Source organism: Rhincodon typus, chromosome 19, assembly GCF_021869965.1.
Source record: "Rhincodon typus isolate 14 chromosome 19, sRhiTyp1.1, whole genome shotgun sequence".
NCBI lineage: Eukaryota > Metazoa > Chordata > Chondrichthyes > Orectolobiformes > Rhincodontidae > Rhincodon > Rhincodon typus.
In genome coordinates this window covers 11,684,910-11,695,072 of record NC_063350.1, presented here as the reverse complement: position 1 = coordinate 11,695,072, position 10,163 = coordinate 11,684,910, and the positions used below count along the sequence as shown (strand labels likewise).

The 10,163-nt window shown below is 40.8% G+C and overlaps 1 protein-coding gene across 1 annotated transcript in view; it reads right to left on the bottom strand.

Moving 5' to 3' along the window:
• Positions 1–3,929: 3,929 nt before the first annotated feature.
• LOC125485499 (solute carrier family 13 member 3-like) overlaps positions 3,930–10,163 on the bottom strand; it is a 6,827-nt gene continuing 593 nt past the window's right edge. Inside the window, exons 2-3 of the mRNA XM_048608538.1 lie at positions 8,325–8,590; positions 3,930–4,107 (exon numbers count right to left, since the gene is read on the bottom strand). Of these exons, the coding sequence (XP_048464495.1) occupies positions 3,930–4,107; positions 8,325–8,590 (444 nt within the window). The remainder of the gene's footprint in view (positions 4,108–8,324; positions 8,591–10,163) is intronic.

The window sequence follows — 10,163 nt, the reverse complement described above, 5'->3', positions numbered from 1 at the left end:
GTTGACGTTTTGGGTCGGGACCCTTCTTCAGAAATGAAGGAGGGTCCTGATTTGAAACGTCAACTTTCCTGCTCCTCTGATGCTGCCTGGCCTGCTGTGTTCCTCCTGCTCCACACTATGAATATAATACACTTAGGCAATATTAAACTTCAAACGAAAAACTTCAGATTGTGTAATGGGTAGATTTTGAATGTTTTAGGAACAAAAGATGTACAGAGATCTTAATTGCTACTCATTAAGTGGCTGATCTTAAAAGCCACTTTTAATAGATGCTCTTAATAGATGCTAAGGCAATCTAATCATCCCAACTAACTAGCTGTTCAAAAGTTTTAATCTGGTGATTTACTGTTGAAGTCTCATATGACTGGTTAACTACCGAACTAGTATTTCGCTTTTAAGAGATTGTCCATTTTGTTAACTTTTTAAATGTATTCTTTCTTAAGATCTGGGCATTGCCCAGCATTTGTCATCCATCCCTTACTGCCTTTAACTGAGTGGTGTGCTAGGCCATTTCAAAGAGCAGTAAAAAGGTCAATTATGTTATTATGGCTCTAGAGTCACATACAGGCTAGACCAGGTAAGAATGGCAGATTTCCTTATCTAAATGATCTCAGAAGCAGTACAAAAAGTTAAATGGGATATTTTAGTTTATTGCCAAATCTAGCCCCAGAAATGGTCACCAAATTGAACCTCTTAAAAACCCACTTGTTGCATTTAGTGTTGAAATAACTGCACAAAAGCCAGTACCCCATCACTCAGTCACCCTTTATTTACATGTGCACTGTACATGGACTCTGACCAGCCAGCTTAGAGCCAGTCCTTAGACTGAGGAGACCTTCTAAATCTCCTGTTTATATCTGTCAGCCAAGGCTCCCTGCTTGGCCCAGGTTAACAACTCCAATCAAAGCTCTCATAGTCAATGAGATCCACCTAGCCCTCATTCCAGTCACTACAAGTGTCCACCATGAATTGAATGCAAACAGAAGGGCAGAGGCGTGCTGAAGACCCTATGACAAATTCTGCACCCCCCCACCACCCCACCATTAGTGGCTCTAGTTCACCCAGAGGAAGCACCATTCCAGTTTCATGAGTATAGTGGTAACCATCAGACAGATATTATGCTGTATGGACTATTTTTTTCTCAGATTATTACAAGTTGCCTTTTCACTCGACAGGAGACAATACTTTCCTATTCTTGCCGAGTAGAACATCGCAGGACGTAACAGAACAGTTGCAAGCCCTTTCCTGCTAAGACTGCTTCCCCCTCAGCTATTCTTCCTTCCATCAGGAAGAAAAAGATGAAATATTGTAACTTATTTCAAGGGGACTGGAGAAGTTTTACAATTAAATAGGGAGTTGGTGAGGCCACATCTGGAGTACTGTCTCCTTACTTGAGAAAGGATTTGACTAATTCCTCGGATGATGGGGTTATCTGACAATGTAAGGCTGGACAGGTTTGTCCTGTGTCTGTTGGAGTTTAGAAGAATGAGAGGCGATCTTATAGAAATGTTTAAGACTTGACAGGGTGGATTCTGAGGGGTGTTTCCCCTTGTGAGAGGCTACAACTAGGCGTCCCTGCTTAAAAAGAAGGGGTTTACCATTTAAGAAGGAGATCAGGAAAACTTTTGTTTTCTCCTGCGGGGTTGTTAATCAAAGAAATTCTCTTCCCTAGACAGCAAGAGAGGCTGGGTCATTGAATATTTCTAAGGTTGAGTTACACAGATTATTGATTGACAAGAGATTCAAAGTGTATAGGGACTAAAGAGGGAAGTGGAGCTGAGGTCATAACCAGATCAGCCATGATCTTATCCAACGCTGAAGCAGGCTTAACTCCTGTTCCCGAATTGTATGTTCATTTGAGTAGGGCATTTGCTGCCCATTCCATTATATTCAGTTCCATTTATAACTCCTCTTATAATGAAGCAGCCCATGCCTAGCCGCAGTAAGACCTGGACAACATCTAACCCATGGGCTGACAAATGGCAGATAACATTTGTGCCATGTAGGTGCCATGTAGCAACCATCTCCCACAAGAGCCAACTCCCTCTCAGGATTGGCCTAAGTGGATGTGCTGTTTTTGCAGATCTCCTGCCAATATTCTAGCTCCATTACCTTGGAAACATTTGCTGATTTAGACGGAAAACTGATTAAACCCCAGTGACAGGAATTACTTTTGAAGTTTCTCTTGTTTCAATAGAGATTTGATGGAAACTGTATATGCATACAAATAGATGGGGAGGTGATGGCCTAGTGGTGTTGTCGCTGGACTGTTAATCCAGAGACCCAGATAACGTTCTGGGGACACGGGTTTGAATCCCACCAAGGCAGATGGTGGGATTTGAATTCAACAAAATATCTTGGAATTAAGAATCTAATAATGACCGTGAATCTATTGTCGATTGTTGGGGGTAAAACCCACCTGGTTTACTCATGTCCTTTAGGGAAGGAAATTGCCATCCTTACCTAGTCTGGCCAACATGTGACTCCAGACCCACAGCAATGTGGTCGACTCTCAACCACCCTCTGGGCAATTAGGGATGGGCAATAAATGCTGCCTAGCCAGCAACACCCTCATCCCGTTAATGAATTAAAAAAATATTCTGCTAAAGGAAAGCAAGAATAGGAAATTCTTGCACTAGTGGACATCAGAATAAGACATCAAACTTATGATGGAAAGTTGGGCCTTTGTCCATTGGAATTTAGAAGAATGAGTGGTGATCTTATGGAAACAAAGAAGACTTGACAGGGTGGATACTGAAAGGATGTTTCCCCTTGTGAGAGAGACTAGAACTGGGGCACACTGACTAAAACCATTTAAGATGGAAATTAGGAGAATTTCTTTTCTCTCGAAGGATTTTCTCAGAAGGGTGACACAGTGGCTCAATGGATAGCACTGCTGCCTCACAGAGCCAGGGAGACATGTTTGGTTCCACCCTTGGGTGACTGTCTGTGTGGAGTTTGCATGTTCTCCCTGTGTCTGCATGGGTTTCCTCCGGATGCTCCGGTTTCCTCCCACAGTCCAAGGATGTGCAGGTTACGTGGATTGGCCATGCTAAATTGCCCATGGTGCTCAGGGGTGTGCAGGCTAGGTGGGTTAGCCATGGGAAATGTGGGGTCACAGGGATGGGGTGGGTCTGGGAGGGATGATCTTTGGAGGGTTCATGTAGATCAAATGGCTTGTTTCCATACTATCAGGACTCTATGATTGTTAGTCTGTGAAATTATCTTCCGTTGACAGTTGTGGAGGCTTTGTCTTTGAGTATTTTCAAGGCTGCTACATTAAACTGGCTATTTATCTAGCTACTACCTTAAGATGAAATACTAAATTTATACAGAAATGGAAATGTCTCTAATCAGTTCTTCCTCCCTTTTGTCTTTTCTCATATTAAAATAAATCAATGTCTTATGAGGAGAGTTTAGGTCTATACCTGTTACAGTTTAGAAGGATGAGAGGAGATCTAATTGAGGTCTGCATGATGCGACAAACTAGATGTTGAGCAGATGTTTCCTCTTGTGGGGTAATCTAGAATGAGAGGTAATAGTCTAAATCTAAGGGGCAAATTTAAAACAGAGATGAGGAGCAATTACTTCTCTCAAAGGGTGGTGAAACTGTGGAATTCAGTCCTGCAGAGTGTGGTGGATGCCAGGACACTGGGTAAATTTAAGGAGGAGATAAACAAATATTTTTAATTAGTAATATGTTAAAGGGTTATGAGGAGCAGGTAGGAGAGTGGAATTAAGGCCCAGATGAGATTGGCCATGATTGCATTAAATGACAGAGCAGGCTTGAGGGGCTGAATGGCCTACTCCCGCTCCTACTTCTTATGTTTGGTGGGAGTGAGGGAAACCCGATTTCTACATCCTGCCTGGATACGGAATTCAACTCAAACTTTCTAGTTGGACAATCCAATACACTACAATGTAAGTATCTAGTATATTGGGTTACCTTTAGTGTCTAAGCCATCTTTAATCGTATCAGACCTCTGAGTGCTGCCAAATAAGCTTTGGAGCACTGCATTGGCTATTGGCATCATCATGGCAGTAGTGGCAGTGTTACTAAGCCACATTGACAGAAAACATGTGGTCATCATCATCCCCAGGATAAGCCTAGAAAATACAACAGAACAATAGGACTAAATTGTTGCTACAAGTCTCTGAGTTTCTGAATTAATGTTGAATCAGGGTAAAGAAAGATAAAGGACTGTGCTGAAAATAGATACATGCTGAAAATATTCTTTACACAATACCTCATCTGAGGGAGAAAGATATGTTGGGGGTGGACTTTCAATTTGTTTCATCGGCAAAAAACTGGCATGGCAAATAGTCCATCTATTTGAGGGGAGGTGATGGCCTAATGGTATTATCACTGGACTGCTAATCCAGAGACCAGGGAAGGAAACTGCCATCCTTACCTGGTCTGGCATACATGTAACTCCAGACCTACAGCAATGTGGTTGACTTATAACTGCCCTTTGGGTAATTAGGGATGGGTAGGATAGCCATCATACCGTGAGTGAATAAAAATAAAATCTATCATAGAAACTGGACAGACAGAAAGACAAATGATTGGATTAGATCAAGAGTAGAACTTCAGGAATTGAAGGAGTTGATAAGTTCAGTTAGAGAAAGAAAGATAGCCAAGTGTAGACATTGGCAAGAAAAACCTACAGCATCATCCCATAGCAATAACTATCAGAGAAATTGAGCATAAAAACAGAGGAAGATAAAGACAAATTGGATGGGTAAACAAAATTGAGCTGTAGGGTGACGGCAGTTTGAAGTAAACCAGAGAAAAACCAAGATGTTGCCAGTGGCACCACTCATGTTATGGTGAAAACAGACATAGAAAATGTCTGCTATCAGATATTTCAATTGTCTTGGCAAATCCAAAACAAACGGCTTTACACCTGGGTGGCAAGTTTTCCATTAATTGTGTATTAGCCATAGTTCATAGAATCTCTTCAGCGTGGAAACAGGCCATTTGGCCAAAAAGTCCACACTGACTCTCTGAACAGCATCCCACCTAGGCTTACCCCTGCTACCCTATCACTGCAGTTCCCATGGCTAATCCACCTAACCTACACATCCCTGGACACTATAGCATAGCCAATCCACCCAACCTGCACATCTTTGGACTGTGGGAGGAAACCCATGCAGACACAGGGAGAACGCACAAACTCCACACAGACAATTCCCAAGGCTGGGGGTGAACCTGAGTCCCTGGTGCTGTGAGGCAGCAGTGCTAACCACTGGGCTACCATGCCAGCTCTGTTATTATTATACACAGAATCTGTAGCCAACGCCAAGGTGGCCAGCAAAGATGTCTGCCAGCTGCCTGCACGTGCTCAGATGGCAGCAAAGTTACCACAGAACCTTCTGCCTAAATCCAAACAGAAAGTGCTGGAGAAACTCAGCAGATCTGGCAGCATCTGTGGAAAGAGAAACAGCGTCATTGTTTTTGGTTTCAATGTGATTCTTCTTTGGGACCGGCTGGCCCGCTGGGCACTATCCCTGCCCCTCACACCTCGCTGTGTGTCTCGCCACTTCACTCAGAGGATGGCAGCAGGTCAAGCAATGAACGCTCTTTCTGAACGTGTCTCTTGATCAATGCTTCTCCGATTCATTTCAGGGGCATGGCTTGCATGGATGCTTTAGCACTATGGCGCTGTAAGTTTAATAAAACTGCACTCTGACAAATCGGTTCTGCCAATGTCCATTCATTTCAGAGACTTGGGTATTTGACTGCACTGCTATGTTTCTGTGTGCTTGTGGTCACTGCACCACCTAGTGGTGGCATTGGCAATCTCTGCAGTCAAATATATAGCGTGATGTTCATGGATATACGTATGTTTGAATACTCCTGGAACACCACTCGGAAGGAGCACTGATGAAGATTTCATGGGCCTGCATTTTCATTTCTCCAAACATTCATTTTAATGGATTGAAAGTCAATAAAGCCATTGATTTTCAACCTGTATTCTCTGCATATAATACACCTCACCGAGAGAGCCAAATCAGAGGATCAGCTCTGTAGAGTCATGTTACCATGTGGGAAAGTTATTATCCTAAATAAGAATCAAAAGAACTGCGGCTGCTGTAAATCAGAAACAAAAATAGAAATTGCTGGAAAAGTTCAGCATGTCTGGCAGCATCTGTGGAGATAAATCAGAGTTAACATTTCGGGTTGAGTAACTCTTCCTCAGAGCAAGCTATTATCCTATTTAGGCATTGAATGGTAAATGCACGTAGTCATACAATAGAAAACGACAACCGGTAATTTCAATGTGTCAGAGCAAAAAACAAATTTCCGTAAGGTTACTGAAAAAAGGAAACAAGCATCAGATTCCAGCTGTAATTGACTGGGCGAAGGGATGGCATTTGATTCTCCAGCAAAGTTGAACATTTTATAAATTGTTTATGAAAATATTAAGACTCATCACCTTCTATTTCACCCACCTTTAATAATTTTTAATGCCTAGTGTACACATCATCAAATGTTGATTCCAGACAGATTTAAATTATTTATATATTTTACTTAAAGGGTCAGAATTTAGGTTTTATGATCAAAAATTTGAATAGGGATTTTTTTTCTTGATATAATTGTCAGTATTATTCTTTAAATGTTAGGAATCTATTTTATTTGTATTTTTGCATATTTGACACTGGCATGTGTAATATCCACATCTTCTAACAAATTACCTCAACTGAGCCTAAACATGTGAATCAGATTGTAAATGCAAACATTAGCTCATTTTAAATTAATACATTAAATTCAGTCATAAAATATTGGCCACAAAAAGCTCTGAACTGTAATGTAAATTAGAGTGTGCAAAATCATATTAAGGCTGACTGAGAATTTGTAAATTAAAGGCTGAAATCTTCATCATAGCTGTTTTCCACCAATCATAGAACAACTCCAATTTTAACTTTCAATGACTACAATGGAAATGAAACTTGGCCATCATCAAAAACAGGCAGATGACCCAAGAAATATTTTACATATTTTAAGTTTTAAGCACAATGTTGGTTAATCAGTAATGAATATTTAGCAAGAATGTATACATGATATTTTTTAAAATTATATAAAATATAGTTGCTGTTCTTGACTTTGTGAATATATCATTATTTTAATGTGCAATAGTGTTCATGCCAACAAATGTGTGTATTAGGATAAGAAAAAGCACAAGTTAAAGAACGTTAACATACTGGGATAGCATCTCGGGTATTATGTGCAGTTTCAGTCTCCTTGTGTAAGGCAATATCTAGTTGACATAGTGGAAATGTAATGAAGGTTCACCAGACTGATTCCAAGAGTGAGGAGATATGAGCATAGATTGAGAAGACTAGGCCTGAATTATCAAGAGTTTAGAACATGAATTGAGGTATACAAAGTTCTTACGAAGCTTGACAGGATTGACACAGGAAGAATGTTGCCTTTGGTTGAGGGAGTTAGAACCAAACAGCACAGTCTCAGAATAAGAGTAAAGGCATTCAGAACTAGGTGAGGAGGATTTTTTTTCCCTGGAAAGGAGTTGAATCTTTGGAATTCTTTAATCCAGAGGGCTGTAGAGGCTCAGTTATTGAGTATGTTCAAGATAGAGATCAGTAGCTTTCTACATATTAAAGAGATCATGGGATATGAAGATACAGCAAGAAAATGGCACCGGGGTAAGAGATCTAGTTGAGTGATGAGGCAGGCTTAATGGGCTGAATGGCCTAATCCTATCCTATTGTCTGTGTTCCTATGTGCTGCCAAGTGGCAATACTGAAAATTACTTTCTAAGAGTTAAAAGAATTACTAGTTTTGACGAGAGAGTTGAATTTGTGAAATGATGAAGGCAGACTGGACTTACTGTTTCGTTCTTTGTTTAACATGTTTCAGATTCATACACTTAACATCTATTTATAACTAAAGATATAATTAACTTCTGTGTGTGAGCTAATATTCGTTGTTTGCATGGCTTGTCCAAGGTTATGACAACCTTTTGCTTGATATTTTTTTGGTGGCTGACAGATAGATCCCGTTAGGAAATTTCAGCATATTGTGAGTCTGTTGCATTGATTGCTTCGACTACATAATTGTTAACTTTTGGTATATGCATTTTTGAAGGACTTATTGGAAATGCATAACTTTGGGGTTGTAATGGACAGGAATTACCATTAGAACATCATGGGAAAATGGAGTTTCTGTTAAAAAAAAAGCCTATAATTGGAATATGTAACTGCCTGCAAAAATTTTGTCCTTAACTGGGGTTAAGAAGAGCACGTCCTTTCTCTTAAGTTCAATTACTAATTGAAAACTCATTTGTATTGTCATTACTTACATAGATGGAGACAATCCCACAAATAAAAGGACAGCCAATGCTATTCGACGGTGCAAGTTCCACTCTTCAATCGCCAATGCCATGATCAGGCCACTCAAGAAGAGAGCATTGGTGTCAAGAAAGTACTGAGGACAGACTTTGGAAGATGGTAAGATACCAAGTAGGGGAAAGAGGCTAATTGGAAGCAGGGATGTCACAGCGATCGGCAAAGCTTCTGTGCACCAGTACGTTGCCATGAGTAGAATCACATACAGGCATCTTCCCTCCTAAGAAAGATAGTTTTGAAAATGCAACCATTTTTTAATATGGAAAAAAGTCGAGTTTCTTAGAATTGTAAAATAACATGCCATAGATAGAGGCCATTCATTCCGTCATTTCTGTGCTGACTGTTGAGTAGTTCTCTCAAATTAAACCCACTCCACTTCCATTTCCCCATTACCCTGTACCTTGTTTTCCAGAAAAGTATTTGTCCAATTCTCTTTTGAGTGTTATTCTTCAATCTGGTTCCATTACCCTAATAGGGTATCCTTGGGATATCAGTATGGGGGAATGATATTTTGCAGACTGTTTCATCCTCTTCTTCTTAAATGTGACGTATTGTACCGAGGCCAGAGGGCATCATTTTCCTGTAGAAGCTCTGTAAAGGGACTTCTATCTCTTCTCTCACAATGATGCTAAATGCAATTTTTAATCTGCTGTAAAATCTACATGAGCATGATCATTAAAGGACATGCTTTTTTTCTCCAGTTGCCCGGTTATAGGAAGGACATTATTAGGCTGTAGAGGGTTCAGAAAAGATTTATCAGGATGTTGCTGGGAATGGAGGGCTTGAGTTATAAGGAGAGACCAGAAAAGCTGGGACTTTTTTCACTGAGAGTCAGAGGTTGAGGGGTGTCCTTATAGAGGTTTATAAAATCAGGAGGGGCATGGATAAGGTGAATGGCAGTTATCTTTTCCCTTGGGTGGGGATTTCAATAGTAGGGGCATATCTTTAGGGTGAGAGGCAAAAGATTTAAAAAAGACACGAGGGGCAAGTTTTTTACGCAGACACTGGTTCGTGTGTGGAATCAACTTCCAGAGAAAGTGGTGGATGCTGGTACAGTTACAATGTTTAAAAGACACTTGGAAAGGCACATGAAAAAGAAATGTTTGGAGAGATATGGGCCAAGTGCAGGCAGGTGGGACTAGTTTAGTTTGGGATTATAATCAGCATGGACTGGTTGGACTGAAGTGTCTGTTTCCATGCTGTATAGCTTTCCATATAACTCAAACCCTCCATTCCCAGCAACATCCTGGTAAATCTTTCTGAACCCTCTCCAGCTTATTAATATCCTTCCTATAACAGGGTGACCAGAACTGGATACAATACTCCAGAAGAGGCCTGACTAACGCTCTGTACAACCTCAACATGATGTCCCAACTACTATACTCAAAAGTCTCAGCAATGAAGGTAAACGTATTAAATGCCTTCTTAACCACCCTGTGTAAATGTAATGCAAACTTCAAAGAATTATGTACCTGAACCCCTGGGTATCTCTGTTCTACAACACTACCCAAGGCCCTGATTTTAATTGTAGAAATCCTGCCCTTGTTTGTTTTACCAAAATGCATTACCTTGCAGTATCCCAATTAAACTCCATCTGTCACTCCTCAGCCCTTTGACCCAGACAACAAGGTGCAGGGCTGAATGAACACAGCAGGCCAAGCAGCATCATAGGAGCGGAGAGGCTGACGTTTTGGGCCGAGACCCTTCATCAGAAAAGGGGGAGGGGAAGGGGGTTCTGAAATAAATAGGGAGAGAGTGGGAGGCGGATAGAAGAGGGATAGAGGAGAGGATAG